Source organism: Puma concolor, chromosome A3 (genome assembly GCF_028749965.1).
Source record: "Puma concolor isolate L17-30 chromosome A3, mPumCon1.1.hap2, whole genome shotgun sequence".
In the NCBI taxonomy this organism is placed as follows: domain Eukaryota; kingdom Metazoa; phylum Chordata; class Mammalia; order Carnivora; family Felidae; genus Puma; species Puma concolor.
This window is the reverse complement of record NC_141669.1, coordinates 127,489,379-127,513,604: the sequence shown is the minus strand read 5'-3', so window position 1 is coordinate 127,513,604 and position 24,226 is coordinate 127,489,379. Positions and strand designations below refer to the sequence as shown.

General features: G+C 47.1%; 1 protein-coding gene across 20 annotated transcripts in view; it reads left to right on the top strand.

Annotated features, from left to right (window-relative positions):
* Positions 1 to 24,226, top strand: part of ZMYND8 (zinc finger MYND-type containing 8) — a 126,257-nt gene that overhangs the window by 98 nt on the left and 101,933 nt on the right. For 2 of the 20 annotated variants that reach the window (XM_086702414.1, XM_086702415.1), the window contains exons 1-3: positions 1,051 to 1,111; positions 1,813 to 2,047; positions 10,912 to 10,982. In XM_086702414.1, coding sequence (XP_086558540.1) covers positions 2,034 to 2,047; positions 10,912 to 10,982 — 85 coding nt within the window. In that variant the 5' untranslated portion in view covers positions 1,051 to 1,111; positions 1,813 to 2,033. Of the gene's footprint in view, positions 1 to 1,050; positions 1,112 to 1,812; positions 2,048 to 2,923; positions 3,279 to 4,556; positions 4,924 to 5,619; positions 6,262 to 6,848; positions 7,017 to 10,911; positions 10,983 to 24,226 lie in introns of those variants that run through there. The other 18 variants (XM_086702406.1, XM_086702409.1, XM_086702401.1 and 15 more) reach the window with 14 other exon arrangements.

The window sequence follows — 24,226 nt, the reverse complement described above, 5'->3', positions numbered from 1 at the left end:
ACTGACGGTGTGGGACAGGAAAGCCCACCGAGTCCTAATTTTAGGAGGAGACGGGAGACTTTACTGGGCCCTGGTTTTACTTCCTGGCATAGGGCTGCATCACCTCTGGAAGCTTTCTCCAGCCTCTAAAGGATGGTGTTTGTTTAGCTTCTGTTGTTCTAGCTTGGTGTTTGGAAAAAAAAAAAAAAAATCTTGTTAATGAAGCACCTTGTCTTTGAGGGAAAGAAAAAAAAAAGCTGCAACCAAGCAAGCATGGACATTTTCAGATCGTTTTGCATTTGCCTTTTCTTTCTCGGGGTACAGACCAACTACAAAGGCAGCCTTCGGGAGGAAACAGGCAAAAGACCTCCTGATACTATTGAAATGGATGGAATTATAAGTAGCTCCGAAAAACTAGTTAATATTTTACTGGGGAACAGTGCCAGAGATGGGGGTGGGGGACTGCCAAGAGCAGGGCTGTGTGTGAAATAGCTGTTCCATCTGCCTTAGGGGACGAAAAGAAGCCGTTCTCTGTGGAAATAAATTTAAGCAAGAATCCTTATAAAGCTCATGGGATTTGTCTGCCCACCGAGGGCCCAGTTCCCCAAGAACATACATACAGGAATGATTGTGGCAGGAAGGGCTAAGCTGTGGGTGTAGGCCTGGCTCATAATGGGGGTTCTTGTTCCCTCGCTGGGCTTGACATCTTTCTTTCTCCCTCTGGATTTAAATGGCTTCTCAGACCGAGAGGCACTGCCTGTGCCCTGGATTCAGAAGGTACACGCCTCCTTGGGAAGCAAAGGCGAGAGACAGCGGCTCACCCTCTCTCTCTCTCTCTCTCTCTCTCTCTCTCTCTCTCTCTCTCTGCATCTGCCGGGAGAGCCGCAGCTGGTATTTTTCCACAGGCCTTTTCTGCGATCTCAGGGCCTAGTTTTTCCCAGCCAGGCCCAGAGTCCGAGAGAGGGTTAATAGGCAGGAAGCTGAAGGCATTGCAGACTAATACGGAAGTCAGATTTTTGTTTAACTGACAGGTTTAGCAGGCCTCAGTGGTGGGGGAGGGGGCCGGGAGGGGAAGGGAAGTTTGTAGATCTAGGCATGTGGCCTGCTAGGAGCGCATTTGGCTTTTCTTAGGGTAAGGACGGACAGGGGGGCCCGTTGGCATCCTGGCAGGGAGGCAGGAGCCCATTTTGGTTTTCCTTTGAGTCCTGGCCGAGGGGGGCGAGAAGTTAGATTCTCGGCCCGGGAATGGCCGGCTCTCTGGCCTGCTTTTCCAGGAGGCCTTTTGACAATGACTATGCAAACCTGACCATTCTGTTCCCCTCCTCTGCTCAGCAGCCCCGATCCCCTGTCCCCCCCCAGGAGCCAGGGCTGCCCTTAAGCGATTTCTTGGGGGTGGGGTGGGGGGCTCGCCTGTCCTCTTTCCCCCTCAGCTCCTCAGAGGCCTTCCTCCAACCCCTCTTGCTTGCGTGCCCCCTTGGCTGCTTTCCTGGGGCTCCCCACTCCTCGGCTTTGCTTCCCACCCCCCTTCCCCCGCGGGGCGGGGGGAGGAAAACCATCCTGCTGGACTGTTCTAGAAAAGGGCCAGGCTCCCTCCCAGCCGAGAGCCGCTTCTGTGGGGGCAGGTGAGGGTGAGCCCTTTCAGCTCACCCCAAAAACTCCCTTCCCCGTGGCATCCGGGCCTCAGGCTTTGCTGGAGCAGGTCAGGCTGGCTGCACTGGTTTGCCCGTGCCGGGAAACCCAGCCAGGGTGTGGGAGAAGGGCGTCTGGGGGCCCCTTTCCCAAGTTTTTCTTGCTGCAAAAGGCCTAGCTTAGCCTGTCTTTTTCTATGCACAGGATGGCTCTTGGCTCACCAGAGCCTCACAAAGATAATCGCTCAGGAAGTGTTTCAGCCAATCCCGGGCGGCCTTACACTCCGATTTGCCGGGGCAGCCAATCGGGGATGAGCTTTTATTAGGCGGCCAGATCATCAAGCCGAAGTGCCAAACCCTTTTTCTGTGAGAACTAGGAGCCTGTCCTCCATGTTTTATAAGTATTGACATTACACAGTGTTAACAATGCATCCACAGAGGTAAGCTGGACTTTTTAACCATCTTTTCTCCCCCTCCCTCTGAGACATCCGAATTGTGGGCGAGCAGTGTGATTTCTCTGTGGCTGGCCGTGCCACACTCACCCCCACAGCACTTAGGTTAACTTGGAACTGTTTAGAGAGAATTTTTTTGCTTTCTTGGGTCACATGGCTAAGTAGCCATTAGCCATAGCTTGATTTTGCAAACTGGCAAAGGCCTGGCACACCTTTTCTTCCACCAGGACATGGTGTTTCTGGAATAGTTTGAAGCTAGATCCTGGAATGCCAAAAAAGAAGCTTTTTTTTTTTTTTTCTTCTTCCCTTTTTTTTTTTTTTTTCTTTTCCTCCTCTCCTTCTCTCTCTCTCTCCCTCTCTCTGAGCAGTCCCCCCCCCCCCCCCCTGCACTATTGTCTTCTCTTGTGTCACATGCCTGCTGGGGGAAGAAAATGGAAGGTAAGAAGCAGGCTCCTCTCTAAGGAGAGCTCATGGCAGACAGCACAGCAGGCAAGTTTACCTCTCCAAAGAGGTTCTGGGAAGGCTCGAGTAAGTTCTGACAAGAGAGGACGTGTGTTTTAAAAAGAACCAAGCCCTGAGCAGAGCAGTGCTAAGGAGAGCTCCTAGCTCCTGGGGCCTAGGTGGGTGGGAGTGAGTCTCTACATGGTCTTTTCTCTCCCTACAGGGTTTCCTCACTTGAAACTACATTGTTCAGCCTTTTTTCCTGACTTCTGTTGATACAGAGTGTTCTTCTGCAAGCCAGCCTACAGCCAGCAAATGTTTCTGAAAGTGTTTTCTAGGCTTTGGAGGAAGTTTTTGGAGTAGGGATGGGGATGGGGGGGGGGTGTGTGTAGAGGGGGAGGGAGGTTGGACAACATCCTGCAATAAATCTGTGAGGACTCGTTTCGAATCCCTTAGCTTTCTACTCTTGCATGATTTTCAATGAACTCATGTATCTTTTATCCTTGTTTTCATTTTCCTCTCCCTCTCTTACATTGTATCATCCTCTGTCCTCCTCTGTGATGGAGTGCAGAGGAAATAAAATCATGTCTGTGGCTCATGACAGCATTCCATATTCAGTTGTTGGGTTGTGTTGTTGTTGTGTGTGCGTGTGTTTAATAATCCCATGTAACTGTTTTAAAAAAAAAAAAATTTCCTTTTTGATCAAGTCCCAAATCTGCCAGCCTGTTCTCTCTTCTTAACTGTGGAAAAATGAGACGGTTGCTTGAACATTTGTTGGGTAAGTAAAGCAAATCCATTTCCTCTGTGACCATGTATAAAGAGTTTGGCGGACGTTTGGGGTCTGTTTGTGACAGAGGGTCTTGGCTACAGCAGTTGGGGGGCTTTTCATTAGCAGGAACCAAAGAAGGGCTTTTTAATGGTGTCTTGATTTTAGGTGACTGTTTGAATTCCACTGTTTTTCCTGATAACCTGCTGCTAGGATTGGAGATCACACTTCCTGTTTACCCTCAGACAGGGGAGAAATGTTCAGTTCATTGTGACTTGGGAGGAGACCTTTAATTGGGATTGTTTGGATATTAGCTAGAACTCTGGGTAGGTGATCTGCTTGTGAAATGTAACAAAAAGTGCTTCTTCTTAGAGGCACAGAGCCTTAAACCTTGGTGAGGCAGCAGCCTGGGGTGGGGGTGGGGATGGGGGTGGGGGTGGGGGTGGGGGTGGCAGTATTAATGTTTTAGGAGACTTACTTGTAGTGTAAAATCCCACCCACCACCAAACTTGGTTTGATTCAGGACTGCTCACACTGCACAACAGATTTGGCCTTTTCCCCAGCCTGACCCCACACATCTGTATGCTTGCTCGCTTTTACTTAGGATTTATTTCTCACTTCTTACACTTCCCCTGATCTCTTAATGCTGCAGCTGGAACTTAAGAGTGAAAAAAGTGGACTGTTTAGCGTTAGCTTCAGAATTTACCCCGAAGTTGAGTACACAGATTTCCCAGCCTGAAGACCAGTCTAGCATGACTGTAAATGCTGGAAATATATTCAATTGTTGTGTGACACCCAACTTTATGGAGTCCGTGATCTTTTTTTTTTTTTCCTTTCAGTTCAGCGTCCAGCCACCCGCCCACCTCCTTGTAGCATCAGTTGGAAAAGGGCTCATTCAATAACGAGAAATGTACCAATTTCTAAGTTAAGGAAAGGCTGTGTAGGGCCAGCTTTTTAGAGTTAAGAAGTGCAGACAGTTAATGATGTTATGCACATAAAACTGAATAGTGCTACCACCCCGCACAAATAAGTCCAGACACTTAGCTATTTTCTTTGTTCTTATCTTCTGTCTGTAAATGGAAATTACATATTGAGGTTCTTGTGGCCTCCCTAGAAGTAATATCTAATCACAAGACTCCTGGTTTGGTGCCTTCGACGTTTGCATAATGGTGTGTTTGTTGGACTGGAAGAAAACCTGAGGGCAAGGCATTCATCCTCTAAAAGCTCCAAGGTCTGTTTTCAAATGTGCAGCCCCAGCAGGTTCCCGGCCCTGGACCAGGCTGGCCACTTTCCTCTGGTACTGTAGCCACCACCAAGCATGAGTCTGTAAAAAGTTAATTGTTTCCAAAGTAGCTTATTTTCCAGCTTCACTAAGGGGGAAAAAAAGAAATGTCTGCATTGCAGCAGGACTAGGTAGGGACAGCAGTGCTGGCTTACAGAGCAGCCCAATGGGGCTCCTCTCTGCAGCTCTGAACCAATAGACTTGGAGGGAAGGTTACAGATTGACAATTGGAGTGGCCAGACTGAGAACGGGCCTTCTGGAAGTTTCTACCATCTTTGTTCCTTTTAGGAGAAGCTGATCCGCCAAGCTGAAGAGTCTCCTACATTCCATTCCTGGGGCATTCCCTCCCCCTCCCTTGTTCTTTTTCACATCAAGGTAGAGTGATCTTTCTGCCACGGTTATAAATTTCAGAGGGAGGTGCGGAACTTGGGTTGTTTTCCTTTTTCCTTCTGCCTCCTCAGTCCCCAAAGAGGACGCACAGCTGCGAGGAACAAACACAGACACACTGGAGCTGATTCTTCTCTCTCTCTCTCTCTCTCTCTCTCTTTTTTCCTTCAAGACCCTCCAGGATGGATTCACTTTCTGCTTTGGGAAATTAAGTGGCATTCACGTGGGGGAGGGGGAGTGAGTGCTTTTATTAGCTCCAGAAAATGGTCAGTGTTCCGTCTGTAACTAGGAATTAATTATATATAATCACTCAGTAAACTTTCTACAGAGTTTTTCTAATGGCTGCGCAAGAACATAGTTAGCCTGTTGGAGCGGAGTCCGGTTACTTTTATAATTAACAGCCCAAAGATTTGAGTCAGAAAGAAAGAAACAATGGGGCCTCTTGGATTATAAATTAGGGATGAAAACAATGGCTTTTTCTTTCTTTCCTTCTTTCTTTCTTGTAACCCCTTTTCTCTTAAACAAAACATTCCCCCCTTTCTTTCCCTGGGAGAACAGTGGGGAAACTTCTTCAGGTCTTAAATGGGGGGGGGGGGGGCAGACGGGGTCCCTTTTTAAAAAGCCAGGATGACAGTAACCCAGAAAACCCTGGAGGCAAAGGTAGGTTTTTAAAAAGTCCAACCACTTCAAAATGTGTGATCTCTTTGTTTCTTTGGCCTTCTTTTCTCCTCCTCTCCTGTGGCAGAGGCAACATTTGTCAGCCGAGAGGCCCTAGGTCTGGCTTTGCCTCTGTCTGGTTGACCCTGAAAAGAAAGATAACGTGCACAAGTGTCTTCGCCACCCCGCAGCAGAGGTTTAGAAAGGGCATCCGTGTAGAAGTCCTCTCTCTCCTGGTTCTTAAACGCGAAACAAGTGAGGATTCACCCTTGGCTGGGTGGCTGAGGCTGGGCTGCCCTTCCCCCCACTCCCCACTCTGCTTACAGATAAACAAGCAGGCGGGAGCCATGTCAGCACGCAGCTAAGCGTCGCCGCTAGGCTGTCCCTCCTCATCAAGATTACCTACCTACCGGCCGGCGAGGAGCCAACCACCCGTCCTTGCCCCGGCACAGCCTTGGGCACCATGCCCTCCTTTCTCCCCTGGAGCTACAAAGCAGTCACCTTGAAACTCCCCACTCAGCACCAGAGTTGCGAGGCCAATTCTCAGACCTGCAACAGTAAATTTACATTATCCACTATGAGGCTGTTCGTTCGGCCTCTGAAAGCGGGTTTTGCAAAACCCATTGTTAATTTTCAGGGCTCTGTTGGGGGTGGACAAAAATCCGATGTGTGAGTATCCCGTGCATTGGCTAAGGGCACTGTTTGTCGTTTTGCTCTGCAGACTCAGATTGTCTTTCCTGGAGGTTAACTGTCTTAGGACTGGCTGGGGATTTGGTGGCCGTTTTCAGGCTTATTAAACAGCCTTTTTATTTTACCTTGGCCTCAGACAGGGGTGTGGCCCTTTGGCTTGGCTTTTCAGGTGACTGCTGTCCTTGAAACACTTTCATTTAACCTAGCTCCTTTTTGGTAGGGATGCAAAGCTGGTTTGTGATGTATCCAGAAGGGGGAATGGGCTTCCTCCCCCCCCTCCCCAGCTTGCTCCCTTTTAGCATTTTTGCATTTGTACGGACACCTGTCTGTCGGCAGTTGACGGCTCCTTAGGGCTGCGTCATTCCTAACCTCCCACCCACCTAATTTGAGGGCCAGGGGGCCTCACCTCAGAGCCTCATGTTTGGAGGCTCAGGCTCTAAAAGGAAAGGGTTTTCCTTAGGAACCTGTGACTTCACAAACTCCCCCTGTCATTGCAGATTTTTTTTTTAAGCTTCTAAACGTTGGGTTGTTGGTGTCCTTTGGTTGAGCTTTTCCTAGTTCAGATATTTAGGAAGGTGGCTTTGAAACTAGCAGGGCTGCTTAAACAGGAGCTACAGCTATTGAACAAACTGCTACCATTTTAGCTTCAATACAGGAATGAGGCAGTGTTGCAAGACGCCATTTTAAGAATCCTGCATAAATAGCTTAGCTACCGATGACTCTGCCTGTTTTAGGTGAGTGCTTATATAAATAAAGCTGCTCTGCTAACCATTCCCTCCCCCCCCAATTTAAAAAAAAAATTAATTGCAGATTTAGGGAAGCATGGTTTTCTTATTTTGATGTTCACATTTTGTGATCTAGAAGAGGAAGATGTTGTGTCTTGGGGATTACATTTTTCTTACAGCCTGGACCAGTTTGGGATTTTGAATGAAAGTAAAAACCTAAAGGAAAAGCCCTTCCGAATGATGCATGATTCTTGAATTGCTGTGCGATGATCCCCATCTGTAGAACCAGAGTCTTGTGCATGCTGGTTATATATTCTAGATGGGTTAGATATTCTTGGTTAAAAGTCAAATAGTAGGGGCACTTGGGGAAAAGAAAGATCTGGGCATTGTGTATCCAGGCTTTTTTTTTTTTTTTTTTTTTTCCTGTCAAAACTAGATGTTTGCTCTTTTTCTTTCTCTCTCTCTTTTGGAAGTGTGGAGGGGATGGCATTCCTGGGAATTACGGACCAGCCTTGAGTCCTCAGAATTAATAATCAGAAGGCTTAAAACATCCTGGAGGTTCAGCGCTTCATATTCAACTTTTTAATTCCTCTTTTCCAGTGCATGCAGGTTAAGAAGTCAGCCGAGGTTTTCTTGCTCAGGCACTGGGGGAGAAATCTTTTATTCTTTCTGGGACCGGATGGGAAAGTCTTGGTTGTATTTGCAGAAGCTGCTGCTGTTTCTTCTTTAATTGCCTGAAATGTACCAGTTTGTGAAATCCACAGGCAAGTGACTTAGGGTAAATGTGAGCGAAAGAGGTGGTAACGGTGGGAACATATATGTCCTATACAACTAGTTGATGGTGTATTTTCCTGTTGGGGTGAAAGGCTGTAGTTTGGGTTTTCAGCTAATTTTTTACCCTTTTCTTTAGCTGGCCCCCTGCCTCCTCAGTGGACCTTAAAAAAAAAAAAAAAGTAATGTCAGTTTTAAACAAGGACTTGTTGTTCCATTGTTTTTGATTTAAATAATCGGGGTTGCTGGAAGCTAGCAGATAGGAAAGATGCTGTATATTTTTTAAGACTTTCATGTGTTAATGACAAGAGTTCAAAGTCTTTTCTCCGGGTGCAGCTGGCTTTTCTTTTTAACAATTAGTATTTGACTTTTTTTTTTTTTCTCCTCCAAATGACTGAACAGTTTTTAACCTAAATTGACCACGGTCGGGGGGGGGGGGGGGCATTCAGACAGGTACAGAGCTTTTGATGTAATATTCATAATTTTCCCCCTAACAACATACTGGTGCTTAACACTAAACCAAAAAAAAATAAAATAAAATAACAAAACAAAACAGAACAACAACCAAGAAAACTGAGATCAGTGGTGTAGAAAAAAGGAAGTCCCTTTAGATGTGGCTATTCAAAATGACTCATTTTGCATTCTGGTCTTTGCTCTTGTAAATGAAGTTTTTTCCCTTTTAACGCATAGACACTGCAATTTCCTTTAGTCAAATGCAAGTTATTGTATGTCTGTGTGCGTGCAAGTGCGTGCACGGGCTCCCTTTGAAAGGGTGGCTTGCTGATCTGCGAAAAAGATGGGTTTTCTGAAATCATGCTTAAAATCCTTGGCTGAAGCTGGTGGTGCTACTGGTAAAGTGGGGTGATTATGGTGCCCACTGGTAATACTTGGAAAGATCAAGATAAAACAACTTCACTCCCCGCCCCCCCCCCCCCCACTTCTGCAGCAGCAAATAGCCACCACATAACTAGTTTGCATTTTCCTAGCTTCTCAGCAGCATCCCTGCCTGAAGTACTCTGCGCCTCTGGGCTGTAGGAGGCCAAATAATTGTTCTCTTGAATGCAGTCCCTCCTCCATGATCAATACACCTTTGAATGTTTTCATCACCGCCGAAATCCTTCAAGTGGGTTTTGGGGGCTCTATTCTGCATAATCGTTTTCTCACTGTACGTTTTGGTTGGATCCCAGCTGAGTGTTTTCTCTGTCACTCAAAATAGGAGATCAGTGGCAGTAAGTTTAGGATTTCACATACTTCATGCTAGAGAGGGAAACAGATTCTAGTTGCTAGAAAGATCAAGGTTGCTGTTTGTTCTCTTTGGGTTGATCAGCTCAACTCAGATCATCTCTGAGAGCTGCTCTGGGTGTTTCACGCAAATGTATTTCCAGGCACCCCAAGCAAGAAACTGTCAGCAGTATCCATTTGGACAATATGTGTGTGGTTGCAGGCAGAGTGTCTGTGTTTCCTCCCTGTTGAGAATGTCCGTCTCTGAAGTTGGGAGTAAAAAAGTAAACGTGCTGAAATCACCTTCCACAAATCACCCTGGAGTATTGCATGTTAGTGAAGTGTTTACATTGAAGAGTCTGTTTTTGATGGAAACCGTTTGTGACAACATGTCCGTTGTTTCTTTGGTGAATTTGTGTCGCGGGCTTTCTCTGCAGATGCTATAAGTGAAATTGTTAATAGGGTTCCGTATCAGTGAGCAAAGTGTGTTAATATTCCAACCAATTTTAAACTACCTCTCTTTATTCTCTCTGCTGGGACTAGTTAAGTTTGAGGTGTGCAAGTTCTTCTAATTTTATTCTGGGCCATAATTTCTTTCTGTCTGGTTCTTATCCTGAACCCTCTTCCCTTATCAGACATGGCATTTCTGTTGATCCTGAGGTTCCAGGCCATTTTGGACTCCCCTTTTGTCCCGTCACCGTCTCAGGCCACAGAACACAGAAGGGACATTCTGATCCTTCCTCTCTCACTCAGCCTTCCCCTCCAGTCCTGGCTTTGAGTCTTCCAAATGGAAAATTCCAGCCATGTCAATTGGTGATGCACCCATTTCTTCATGGTGAACCACAGACTGATGGGATTGCAGCTAAAGTACTTGCTCGGATTCTTATCACTTCATGGTCACCCTGAGTGCTTGGGAAGTTCCAGCACCTCAACATTTTGCACCTACTAAAGCAGAACTCTACTGGCTTGCCTGGGAGAGGTGTGTGTGTATGCGCGTGTGTGTGTGTGTGTGTGTGTGTGTGTGTGTGTGTGTGTGTGTGTGGTTCCGGAACACATGAAATGCTCTGCACTCTGTTCAACAGGAGTTCCAGCCGAGAGAGTGAGAGAAGAGTCTGGTAGACCTTCCCAGCCAAGGGGACTGCTCCCCCCCAACCCCCAACTCTGCCTGTCTTTCAAATAATCCTTCCTCATTCCACTTTTGTGGTGGGGGATAATTAGTCACAGCTCAAGAGTGCTGAATGCTTTCTCTGAGCCGTGCCTGCTACTGAGAGGAAACATCCAGGGGATGGGAGTGTGGGTACCCCAAGCCTAATTCCTGGGATAAATGCTAGTGGTTTGAATGAATGTTTTGAGACCAGGCCTTTTGCTTCTAACCTGGGCATATTTTTTCACTTTGCAATTTCACCTATATATTTTTTTCACGTTCCTGCCTCATCGAGAAATCCTAAGATTTAGCCGAGAGGTCTGTGTAATGCTCCCTGCCTTGCAGAATTCAGAGATCAGAACTCAGGGTACCCTGTGAACCACCTCTAACCTGAACCCAGTGTTAACAACAAGAAACTTGTTTACTTGTTGGCTGGGTTCTCATTGGCCCTCAGGGGCAGATTGTAATTGTGTGTCTAAAAAAAAAAAAATGCTTTTTTTTTTTTTTTTGCATCCCCCAACAGCATGACAACTGGAATAGTAATTTGACTTAAAAAAAGAACAACCTAGTGGTTTGAAAAACCCCTTTAGGAGTCTTAACACTTTTGTTTGAAATCCAACGTGGGTTTCTTCCCCCCCACCCCCCAGCCCTGCATAAGGATGGGGGATTGGCTTAAATGTGGGTTTGTTGTTAGAACTTCTAAATAGCCGCCCCCATGGGGCAAGTTCTCAGTCTACCTAAACGTGAACCTAATTTGCTCTGTTTCAGCTTGGCTGAAGAGGAAATAAAAACAGAACAGGAGGTGGTAGAGGGCATGGATATCTCTACTCGCTCCAAAGGTGAGTAAAAACCTTGTATTATCTATTCCAGAGCAGAGGAGGAAATTGGAATTTCTTTTTCTAGTTGTTGTAGTGCAGCGAAGTGTGGCTTTCGGATCCGAGGCTGTAACACTCCTCTGATTTTGAGAGGAGGAACCTTTGATGGATGGACCTAATTTGTGGAGAATTCCCCTCCTTTTGATTCCCTTTCCCTTGTGTGTCTGTATAGGTAAACCGACCTGTCCCAGCAGTAAATTTTATGTGTGTGTCATGACTGAGGGGGAGGGGCTGGCTCCTCTCTGCAGGGTGACTTTCAGGAATTCAGAATTTAAATAAAGCATGTTCTAGAAGCAATGGGAGTACCCAGCTGCTGCTGGGTTTCTGATTTTAATAACAGGCCTCTTTGGAATCACAGAAGTGAAACAGAGTTGGCCCACTTTATTGAAAAACGGTGGTCTTGGTTAGAGATACAGAGGAAATGTAGGACTTTCTGGAATGCTGGGGCCAACCTTTGCATTTAGGACAAAATTTAGCAAATTAGAGCAACCTTGGGTTTATGTTTTAATTCAGAGTCCTGCATTAGACTCTTCAAAATCTTCTAATTGTGAGATTGGTGCTTTTCATTTGGTCTGTGTGAGATTGTACAAGGCTTCCCAGAAGAAAGTAGTTATTCACTTTTGCCTTCAGGGTGTTTTTACGAATGAGCTACTGCGATGTTTTCCACATCTTTGATTGATGAAAATGCTAATCTACAAACTTAATGGTTGTACCAAGGTGGTGTTATTCCTTCAACAAGTCATTGAATGTCTGCTCTGAGCTGAGGGTTATAGGGGAGGTGAGAAAGGCTGGAGAGGTTATTGCAGACTGCCAGGAAGATTCTAGATCTTTCTAGACTCCAGCTAGGGAGCATAAGAGGAAGTGGCTCCCTAGAGGCACCTGAAAATCAAAGCTTATTTTTATAAGATACCCCTGTCATTTTGGGCAAAATGAGGGTCAGATAGTGACTCTGGAAGTGGAAGCTGGCCGTTGTTGGGGCTATGCCTGACAGATGGGGGGGCCCAGCATGGTTCAGGGGTGGGGATGGTGAGGAGGCCAGGCTGCTTGAGTGTGCCTGGGGGTTGGAGCAGACCCAGGATTTCGGGAGGTTGGGCCTAGTCTGCGGGGCCCTTCATCAACCCCCTCACCCCCTGCCATCCCTGTCCTGGGCTAGCAGCACCTATAATGGTATGGAGAACTATGGGGGGGTTTTGAGCAAGTTTTCAGAACTTTCCTGAAGAGGTGTTTTGAGACGGTTGTTGATGAGGGAGCCTCTCCCAGTTCCCTTGTGGTCAGAATGGAATGTGTGGAGAAAGCCCAGAGAATGGGTCCGGGTAGGGTGGGGGGTGGGGTGGGTCAGGGTGGGGGGTGACTTTGTCCTCACTAAGCTCTTCACCTGCACAGTTTTCATTCTTTGTGCCTCCACGTTCTTATCTTTATTTATTTATTAAAAACAATTTTTGTATGTTTATTTTAGAGAGAGAGAGACAGAGCATGAGCGGGGGGGGGGGGGGGGGCGGGGGAGGGGCAGAGAGAGAGAGGGAGACACAGAATCCTAAGCAGGCTCCAGGCTCTGAGCTGTGAGCACAGAGCCCGACGTGGGGCTTGAACTCATGAACCGTGAGATCATGACCTGAGCCAAAGTCGGATGCTTAACCGACTGAGCTACCCAGGCACCCCCACATTCTTATCTTTAAAATGGGATGTTGGATAAGATTCTGAGATTCCTTCCACCTTGGGCATTTCTTGTAGAAATAATGCTTACTGACAGTTTGTACCAGGAGTCTTTTCTTGTTGAGCTTTCTTCCAGTCCCCTTAGGAGGTGGGAAGTGTTGTTCCCACTTTGCAGATGAGGACACTGAGGCTCTGAATGACAGCATCTCACAGGGAGCAAATGTAGGATGTGGTCGAACCGAGGCGAGGCTCTGCCACCAAGGAGGCTCTTTCTCCCTGGACACTCCATGCCTGGAATGTCCCATAGCCTCGTTGTGGAGACTTTTCCCAAAGCGTCAGACTTGGGGATCGTCAGCCTGGGTGGGAGGCTCACTTTGCTCAGGACTCCCCACCCCTTACCTTCTTTACAGACCTCCTGGGGGCTCCCACATCTTCACCAGGTTGCGTCTCCAATGACTGTGGCGTCATTGCCCCACTCTGGCCCTGTCCCTGCAGGGCGCTAAGCTAGGGCGCTCTTAGAAAACAGGTCAGATCTTGCTCATCTTGCTAACTCCTTCCACTGACCTCCCAGTGCCCCCAGGCTCCAGTCGGAGGTCGCCATGACCTACCTACCTGGGTCAGGCCACCTGCCTTCTTGAATCCTATGACCTTCTGTTCCCCTCTACCATTTCTCTCCCTGACTCTGTTTGAGCAGCCCTGCCTCCTTCCCCTCCGGTCCCTCTTGGGGCCCCGTGTGTCCCGTGTCCTTCGCTGGGAACATGCTACTCTGGGTCTTGCTGGCTATTTCTCGTCTCTCAGATTGATCTCAGACGTCCTTTCCCGGAGGCCTTCGGGGTTTATCCAGTTCAGAGGAGCCATTCCATCATTTTCTGTTATATTTTTAAAAGTGGCGTCTAATTTTAGAGCAGTTTTAGATTTCCGGAAAGTTGGGAAGACAGCGACAAGTGTTCCCGTGTCACCCCTCCTGCTCCCCACACGCATACCTGCACACGCACCCAGATAGCTTTTCCCCATTATTAACATCATACGTCAGCATGGTGCATTTGGCACAGTTAATGAATCTGTAAGTTTGTACTTTGTTTGGCTTCCCTTGGTTTTTCTGCGGACGTCGCTTTCCTGTTCTGAGATCCCACCCCGTAAACCAGGTTATGTGTAGTTATCGTGGCTCCTGGTCTCCTCCTGGCTGTCCCAGTTTCTCAGATTTTCCTTATTTTTGATGACCTTGATAGTTTTGAGGAGTACTGCTCAGGTATTTTGTGGACTGCCCCTCGATTGGGATTTATCTGATGTTTCCCCTATAACTAGACTCTGGTGGGCTGGGATTGCAAGCTCTGGGGGAGGAGGACCACAGAGTGAAGTACTATTTTCATCACATCACATCACATCAAGGGTACATGTTACCGATGTGGTTTATGGCTGGTGTCGTTGATCTTGACCACCTGGCTGAGGTCAGGTTTGTTAGCTCACCACCCTCTTGTGCTATACTCTTTATTAATGAAATCATGAAGCCCACCCACACCTAGTGGGTGGTGAGTATACTCTACCTCCTTGAGGCCAGAGCATGTACACAAATTATTTGGAATTCTGTATGAGAGTTATTTGTTACTTCCCAGTTTTTTGTTACTCAGTCATTTATCACAGCATGGACTCAATTATTATTGCTATTTAAAAAAAATTTCCTTATTTATTATTTTTCCTAAAAGTTTATTTGTCTTGAGAGAGAGGGAGAGAGAGAATGTGAGAGTGAGTCAGGGAGGGCCAGAGATGGAGAGAGAGAATCCCAGGCAGGTTCCGCAGTGGCAGCGCAGAGCCCAGCGTGGGGCTCGAACTCATCAACCGTGGGATCGTGACCTGAGCCGAAATCAAGAGTCGGACGCTTAACCAAATGAGCCACCCAGGGGCCCCTAAAATTTATTTATTTTTGAGAAATACGTGGAGAACGAGAGGGAGCACAAGCGGGGGCGGGGGTGGTGGTGCAGGCAGAGAGAGGGAGAGTGAGAATCCCAGGTAGGTTCTGCACTGGGACTTGGGACTTGATCTCACAAATAACGAGATCATGACCTCAGCCGAAATCCAGAGTGGGACGCTTAATGGACTCAGCCACCCAGACGTCCGTGGACTCGTTTATTTTAAACCTTGGGTTGTAGTCCGATACTTCTTAGTTATTTTGTTGATCAAGATGTTCTAGCTTTAGGAGGTGTCTGGCTGGTGCAGTTGGTGGAGCGTGCAACTCTTGATCTCGGGTTTGTGAGTTCAAGCCCCACTGTGGGTGTAGAGATTATTTAAAAATAAAATCTTAAAAAAAAAAAAAAGGTTCCAGCTTTGGCCATTGAGCACTCTTTCAGGTGATGCCTGTGTCCCTTTGACATCAGTGAGGTTTGTTTGATTGACTGAACCCTTAATTACTTTTGGCCACTACAAGATGCGCTAGGCTCATCTTGTATATTTCCGCCTCGTCCCTAGAGTTAGCCATTTCCCTAGGGCACTCTGGTTCCTTTTATTGGAGAGTAGCATTGGAAACCAAGCTCTGGGTCCTCAGTGTGCTTGTTGCTATGGAGATGTCTTTTTTTGTCTTTTTTTGGTCCTCTCGGCCAACAGAGCAAGGAGACCATGTATGCTGACCCGTATGTATACACACATCTATGAAGATTTTCCTCTGTGTCTATGTTAAACTAAACATGAGTTTGTACGCTTGTCTCAAATTGTGATCCATGACCACGTGGATCATTGCAAACTTCTCCCCTCTTGTCTATAACTTTTTCACTCCCGTACTGAGAAAGCTGTCCCTCACCATCTGCCATTTGGTTACTATTTTCTGGTACATTTTAAATCTTATCATTGATGTACAGCTTGGTGAACTTAAACACTTGTGGGACCACAACCCAGATTCAGAGACTTGATCATTTATGGTGTTCCAGAAGGTTCCTCAAGCTCATTCCAGAGTTTTTTCATAATCCTTGTTCATGACCTTGTACTTTTTTTTTTTTTTTAATGTTTATCTATTTTTTGAGAGAGAGATCGAGTGTGAGCAGGGGAGGGGCAGAGAGACAGGGGAACAGAGGATCCAGAGTGGGCTCTGTGCTGGCAGTAGTGAGCTCTATGCAGGGCCTGAACCCACGAACCGCGAGATCATGGCCTGAGCCGACGTTGGACGCTTAACCGACTGAGCCATCAAGGTGCCCCCTTATTTATTTGTTTATTGATGGTCTACTCTGCTGAAATGTAGTCTCCTTCTCTCCCCAGGTCCTAGACCGCTATGCTCAACCACCCCTTCCGTTTGAGAAGCTGGGAAGGGTGGCTTAGAGGTTTAAAAAAACCTCTTCTGGAGCCACACTCCCTGGGTTCACACTCTGGCCTGCCCCCTGCCTAGCTGGGTTATTCTTTGTGGCTCAGTCTCCTCTTATCCACGGGGAGGGTAAAGCCAGAGAGTCGTGGTGGAGGATTAAATTTGCTCACGCACACAGGGCGCTCAGAACTGGGGCATGGCACGTGCTCAGAAATGTTAGCCAGGATTACATCCAGCAGGAAGAGGGATGAGCTTGGATTGATAAGCCTGTCAGGTGAAAGCCCTACTTATCACGTTCTATGACTTCCCCCAGTTAGAACCTCTGGGGAAGGGGGTGTGGAGACAGATGGGGAAACCAAGCCCAGACTGTGAGGAATTGTAGGCTTCCCGACAGGCAGCCTTGGGATAGGGTTGCCATCCTCTGGGCCTCTATGACATTTGAAGAAAGCTCGTCAGCAGCCAGTTTGGCCTGATTTCCCCAGGGCCTTTGGGGCCCTTGCTGTGGTGAGGAAACCATGAGCGGGAATGGAAGGGGTCACCTCGTTTTGAGGGAGACCTTTCTGCCCTCCCAGGGACTGCCTTGGATGGCTTTCTTTGTGTGGAACCGAGCTCCTGTCTTCCAGGGTTGGGTGGCCGGGTGACTGGCTGCTCTTGTGTCTAGAGCCTTGGGTCAGGTGAATAAGTTGCATTCACAGAGGCCTGAAGTTACACGACTGGGTTGCTCAGGTTCCTTTTCTTTCTTTTTTTCATGTTTATATATTTATTTTGAGAGAGCTCGTGAGCGAGTGGACGAGGGGCAGAGAGAGAGAGAGAGAGAGAGAGAGAGAGAGAGAGAATCCCTAGCAGGCTCCACACTGTCAACACAGAGCCCAGTATGGGGCTCGATCCCACAAACCATGAGATCATGACTTGAACTGAAATCAAGAGTCCTTGGACACCCAATAGACTGAGCCACCCAGATGTCCGGCTCAGATTCTGAGAGCTGAGGTCAGTGTGGTCAAAAAATGGCGTGCTTGAAAGGGCTGACTAGGACAAAGGCTTGTCTCTCCTTTCACTCCTAATTATCTCTAAGTCCACGGTGGGATGATTTGGATCCATCGGACATGTACTTAGTTCTCCAGCCTGCTTTTCTTGTGGTTTGGGAAATTCAGTGCTTCAGTCCCCAAACGACATCACTCAGTCGGTCACTCGGTTGGGCTTTTTTGGTTGTGAGCCGTGGAAGTCGGTTCTAGTGGGTTGGAGCAGGGTTGGAGCTGGGGTTGATGGGAAGGCTGGAGGTCCGGGGCTGTTCTGGGGACAGAGCCAGCGCACAGTCTCCTCAGGGTCAACAGAGGGCAAAGTCCTCTGGGAGAGTCGCTCATCTTGTGTCCTGTATCTGCCCTTTGGCCAGGGAAGCGCTGGTGTCTGGACCCCTGAACCCACCACCTGCCCCCACCAGCGAGGAGATAATTCCTCAGGAGCTGATATGGCCACTTGGGCATCTTGAGAAACGACACCATTATTTCCCACTTGCAGGTGGAGAGCAGGCCCTGAACTGTACTCTGCTTGGGAAACTTGGAAACTCCAATAATTGGCTCTCAGTTCTTTAATTCTGTCCCGACATCTAGTCCATATGACTTTTCAGATTCTCTAACTAAATTTCACTTTGTACACCCATGACACGTACTCATTTATTAACTGAGTAATTCCCAAGCCAGTCATTGCCATTACCCCAGCCTTGGCATTTACCGGAGTGTTCTAGTTCTCTGGAGACCAAGCTTTCGAGCTTTCAGGATGTCAGGTTGACATTTGTGTCCGAGGATAATGATCTGCTGAGAGATTGGAAGTACCATCTAGATACCAGGTGTGTTTACCTGTTTCGTGTTTTCTGAGTACTTATTAGGTGCCTGGTATTCTATGCAAATTACTTCATTTGACTTTTCTAATCATGCTGTGTTGTTCTGTTACTCCCATTTTACAGTGAAGGAAACTGAGGGGCGGCGGGATTCTTGGAGTCGCGAAGTGGAGAACCGGGGTCGGGTTTGATCTTTGAGTTTAAACCTGTGTCCATAGCCGTGAGCTCTATCCCAAGGATGCCAGGTCAGATGTCTGTAGGTAGATGAGTGAGATTAGCTGGCTGCACCTAGGGGTGCCAGGGCCTTTGAACAGGAGAGTGTCTTCAGTAATATGGGAGGATGCATCCCTCTGACTGCTGACCAGCAGGAATATTGGCTCAACAGTGTTGCCAGGATTTTTCCACCCCCTGTAAGAATGCCTGACTTTGAAATGTGGTCTGTGCAGGCCAGTTTCTCAAAGACCACGCACGAACCCAACAACACATCTCTGGGTCAGGAGTGGCTTGTCAGTTTGCATTCTCTGCACGAGACTGGTCACAGCACAGCTCCTTGCAGGATTTTGGCCACACTGTGTATGACTCAGAGCAAACCCCTCCGAGGCCAGGGATCTGAAGTCTGAAAGATGATGGTCTCCGTGAGTTCACGTCTCCATACAAAGGCTCCCCTGTTCGGGCCGCTTCGCCTCTTGTTCTTCTCCATGTGTGCATCCTGCGGTAACGATTGTGGTGTGCGGGTGCCAGGCTGCCGGAGCTGAAATCATTTTTAAAAATGTCTGTGTAATGTCACCCGCACAAGGGAAAGAGCCGCTTGGAAACTGTGCACAGGTTCAGCGGAAGCCCGAGATATTAAAATCTTGACAGTATCATTCTTGCTGAGATTTGCCTGGGTTGGGGATATGTTTTCTGAGACAGGATGTTAGAGAATAGACAGTTATAGCAATTTGCTAACCAGCCCCAGACCTGAATTAGTACAGGATCCTGGTTCTCACTGTTGTATGTAAATTAAGACTGTTTCACAAAGGGATTGTTTATGAGGATGGCAATGAGATAGAGACCTTCTGTCATTTTTTTTTTCCCCAAGGAAACTCTTTGATAAAATATAACCAAAAACATTCTTAAATCACAGTAGGATGCAGAAAATGCTGAGAATTTTCTTTTGGAAAAAAAAAAAATGAGCATCAGTATTTTTAACTCTATTCTGGCTCTTGGATAGCCTGCAGCGGAAGACATTTATTTGTGAGGTAGATAACTACCAGATTGTTCCTCTCCCAAGAAGGTTTAAAATGTCCCAGAACTCTGAAGATGTTGGATAATGACTTTCCAAATGAGAAATCTACCTTCTCTCGGCCAGCGGAGCATCCGCCATGCATCTGTTCATGGGATCCTGTCTCCCCGTCTGTGCAATTTAGTTTTTGTGGTTCACTTGTGGAAAACTTTGTGTTGTCCCCCCCCCCCCTTTTTTGGGGGGGGCATTTTGAAAATTTTTTTTTTAAACGTTTATTATTTTTGAAAGAGAGAGGGAGAGAGAGACAGAGCATGAGCAGGGGAAGGGACAGGGAGAGAGGGAGACACAGAATCTGAAGCAGGCTCCAGGCTCAGAGCTGTCAACATAGAGCCTGACATGGGGCTCAGACTCACAAACCGTGAGATCATGACTTGAGCCGAAGTCAGTGCTTAACCAACTGAGCCACCCAGGTGGGTTTTTTTGCCCCGTTTTGAAACCTGACCCATGCTTTATGTTTATGTGATTCTTGTTACTCTATAAGACTGTGATCTAAGATAGACTGTTTTCAACTTTGAAAAAGAACTGTCTCCTTTTCTTTCTCCAGATGCATGTAGAACTCTCGTTCCAGGTCTGAGGCCTTTTAGAGATCCTGGCTTTTTTTTTTTTTTTTTTCTCCTGAAACTTTCAAATAGGTTTGCTCCCTTGGTGGTTGGTTCTTCACCATCGACCTTCGGGGTTGGGGGAGAGCAAGTTTGGAAAGCCCACGTCTCACAGTGGGAGTTGAGTGCAATATTACAGGGCCCTCCAAACCTCCACCCCAAGTTCCTTCTACCCACCCCCAGCTTTCCTGGGAACCTAGAAACCCGGCATTTCACAGACCTTTAAAAACAAGAACAAAAACAAAAACTTTATTGAGCTATAATTCACATAGTGTACAATTCTCCATCTTAAGGTAGACACTTCAGTGGTTTTTAATATGTTTAGAGTGTGGTGCAATCGATTTTTAACATTTTCCTCGTCCCAATAAGAAATCCCCCCCCCCCCCATTAGTAATCACTCCCCATCGTCCCTTACCCCAGTCCTGACAACCACAAATCTACCTTCTATCCTTGTGGATTTACTTACTTTGGTTGTTTTCATCTAAACGAAATCATAATAGCATATGACCTTTTGGGTCTGACTTTTTTTCCTTAGAATAATGCTTTCAAGACCCAGCCACATGGTAGCCTAGATTAGCACTACGTTCCTTTTTATGGCCGAATAATGCTGTATCGTGGATATAGCACATTTTTATCATCCACTCATCCGTTAGTAGACATTTGACTTGTTTCTATGTTTTGGCTCCCCTGCATGATGCTGACGTGACGATTTTGTGTGAGTTTTTGTGTGGGTGTATGTTTTCATGTCTCTTGGTTATAGACATAGGTAGGCGTGGGGTTCCGCAGTCCTAGGGCACTTCTGTTTAACCTTTTGATGGATGCGTCGACTTCTCAACACGTTAAAGTCTCTCCCATGCCTGCATGTTTTCTATTAGTAGTTCTTCCTGTTTCTGGCCTCTTCTTCCACGCCAGGTTTCTTAGGAGAAGCGTCTTTATTTGTGTCTTGGTTTCCTCACCTGCCCGTTTGTCACTTTTGTCACCGAGCTTCCTGCAGACTCCACGTTGCTTTTTCTGGTGGAGGTTTTCGCGACTCATTTACCTTGATCTGACAGAGGTGTGTGGGCCATTGCTGTTCATTCTTCTCCTGGAAACATCTCTTCCTTTGCTTTTTTTTTTTTTTTTTTTTTTGTCACCGCTGTCCTCGTTCTCCTCCTGTTTCCCTGGCACCCTCGCTTCTCTTCAGCCATTAAATGTTGGCGTTGTGGAAAGCTTGGCCCTGTCCTCTCTCCCAGCATGTTCTTTCCCTGAGTGATCTCGCCCACATCCGTAGCTTTGTGACTCACACATTTTTTATTTCCAACCTAGATTTTTCCTGAGTCATGAGGCGGAGAGGGCCAGCTGCCTACCTGACCTCCCTACCTGTTGTTCATGGGTGTCTCAAACTCAGCAGGTCCCATCTCAACCTGCTCTCCTGCCCTCCCCGCTCCACCCCAGCAAAACACCTGCTTCTCTACCCTGTCCGATAAGCTAGTATTCTGCCAGTTGGTTAGGCCAGAGATAGGGGACTTATTCTAATTCTTCTGTCGTTTTGCCTTTTTTGGTGTCATTTTCTTACAATATTATATCCTAAATACCATTCTGTAGGTCTCTTAACTGGTCCCACTGTCTCTGTCCCGCCCCCACCACCCCCCAATCTTTCGGAAAGGAACATCCCTTCTGACTACCACTTCCTACTTTAAACTCTTTTGCTGTTCTCTTTTAACCTACTTTAAAGTGCTTTCTCCGTAGTTTCGGATGAAGATCACAATCCTAAAATCCGCATGTGTTACCCCCTGCCTACCCTTTCAGCTTTTCCCTGTGTTCCCCTTTCCTGTCTTACTTGGGACACACCTACCTTCTAGATTCCAGAGCCTCGGGGTCTTTGCTCAGACCTGGGAGATCCTCCCCTCTCCTCTCTCCTAACCTCCCAACCCCCTGGAGTCTAAGGTTCCAAATGAGGGTGGGTCCTGCCTTTTGTTTTTGTTGATCCTGCTGTGCCCTCTGCCTATTTTATTACCAGTGTGCCTGTGCTGGTTGCTGTGCAATAAATATTTATTTTGAACGAATGAGTGAATGGCTTGACTTTGTCTATGAGATGGATAGAACTTTTATCCTGGAGAACGAAGTAAAAACAGCCTTTCAGCTAGAGAGGGTGGCTTTGTTTCCAGCATAATCCGTGCCTGGAAATAATTACCCAAGCTCAGATGTCTGCTCTCCCTGAAACGATTGGTGGCCTGTCTTTCTTTCCCCCCAGGGATACAGCACTCTTTGAAATGCCCCCCTTCCCTCTGATTTCTTTCCTTCCCGATGTATTAATACCACTTCTGGTAGGGCCCTTTCCAAAACACAAGTCCGATTGTCTTGCTCTCCTGCTTTAAGTTTCCAAGGGCTCCTTAAGACCACAGTCTTGAGGAGAGATTCAAGGCCCTACTCCCTCCCTGTCCTTTCCAGGCTCTGGTCAGCGTCCCTGCGGAACCTGCCTGTTGCCCTATACAGCCTTCCAGCCCGAGTGTCTGTCTTGGGATATGCTAGTTCCTCTCCTGCTCATTGCTGAGGCACACCTTTACAGATCCTTCCAGACTAAGCTAAAGCCCTCCTCACTCTGGTCCTCCTTCATTGGAGCCCTTTAGCTTCCAACGTCAAAATCACCCTGGAAAGTCCCTTAAATTTGTCCATGAAAGTACAGTAATCAGCTCTCGTCAGGCATTCTTATACATACTAAAGGCTTGAGAATTACCAAGCCAGGCTAAGGGAGGAACCAAAGACAAGGCCATGCACCTATTTCTAGGCATCAGGCATTACGCCTTGAAGACACCTGGCAAATTCCTCAAATACGGATGGGTGGAAGATTCTGAGGTGTTCTGCTGACTCCACACCGGCTCTCTTGTCTAATACAGAGTTCCTTACAGCTATGCTGTTTGCTATATGTGGCTCTTTAAATTTACGTTAATTAAAACTATAGTTGCACTGGCCACATTTCAGTCGCCTGGTAGCCACGTGTAGCCGAGGCGATTGCTGTCGTTATAGAAAGTTCTATTGGACAGGGCTGCTGTGTAGCTTTCATACGTTGGTGGGTGCCGTGCTGGATGCTGTTGGTGAAAATAACCCAGTCCGGGATTGGCGCAGCCCAGAATATGCTGAATAAACAGTTACATCAGAACTGAAGTTTTGCTTGATCAAACCTCCTGGGGGCCTCCCGTTTTTTGAAAAGAGAGAACATGGCCGGCTCCCTGTGTTCTCAGGTTAGCATTCTTTTTTTTTTTTTTTTTTTTTGGGTAATGTTTGAGAGAGACCCAGCACCTGCACCTTGGGAGCGGGGGAGGGGCAGAGAGAGAAGGAGACCTAGGATCTGAAGTGGACTCTGCCCTGACAGCCAGGAATTCATGCAGGTCGAACTCACGAACCAAGAGATCCTGATCTGAGCCGAAGTAGGATGCGTAACCGACTGAGCCGAGGTGCCCCTCCGGTGGGCATTTCTTAATCGCGCTCCACTGAACTGCCTTTTTGCCAGGCCCTTTGGCATCTTGGAATACTGGGTGGGGACAAATACCATAGGATATGCCGGGCCACCCTCTCCCCAGCCTCCCAAATCAACCCTGCATCGTAGAATTCACTGACCTGTGTGTCAGTAGACGGATATGGGCACCAGGTCTCCCTTTCAACTCTGACCAACCTGGTGCTAGCGATTTAGAGTAGCTGCTCAATAAGTGTTTTTAGAAAAAATAATCTCTTCCAAGGATTACAGACTAATTAAGGGAAGAAAATGGATTATTGGATTTTCCTTTCAAACGATAAAGGCACTGCCTCCCTGAGACATAGGCCATTCCAGGACCCAGAGAGGGTCCCGCAGGACAAGCCAAGAGGATCCTTGGCTTCCTGCAGGATAGAGATCAAACATGAGCTAGGAGGAAGCGAGAGCAGAATTAACTGAATAGCACGACTGATAGAGCATAGCAGGCGGTGTATCCGGGAGACTCAGAAAAGGAGAGGCGAGTTAGGGGTTTGCATTGGAAAGGGGTCCAAGGTACATGTTCCTTCAGGAATCCAGGGTGGGAGTCCATCAGAGAGTCAGGTGAACAATAGGCGGTGTTCCATAAGCCACTGAAGGCAGGGGTAGGGATGCCCGTGTCAACCAAGATTTGTTGGAAGCCAACGTCCTCGAGCTCGGTTCATCTTAGATGGTATGAGGTGTGTGGGGGCCTAGGACGAAACTCAGAATGACTCGTTTTCATGCTTCCCCCTGGAGTGGGAACATAGCTTCTTGGGTTTACTCAGATGTGGTGAAATACGGAACGTGAGGAAAGGGGGGCTGGCAGAGACACAGCAGAGGTGGAGCCTTTCCAAAATGGCGTCTCTTCAGCTTCCCTATCTTATTTCCAACAAGCCAAAATATACAAAGAAAAAGCTAAAAAAATCTGTAGCCAGGTGTAACCAGTGTTAACAGTTTGGTATATTTTCATTTGTACTTTACCCCTCATGTAAAAATATAAGCAAACTTCTATTCTAGGGGCAGAAAACTTTTCTTTTTTTCTTCTAGATTCTTAGGCCAGTCTAATAATTTAATTGATACAG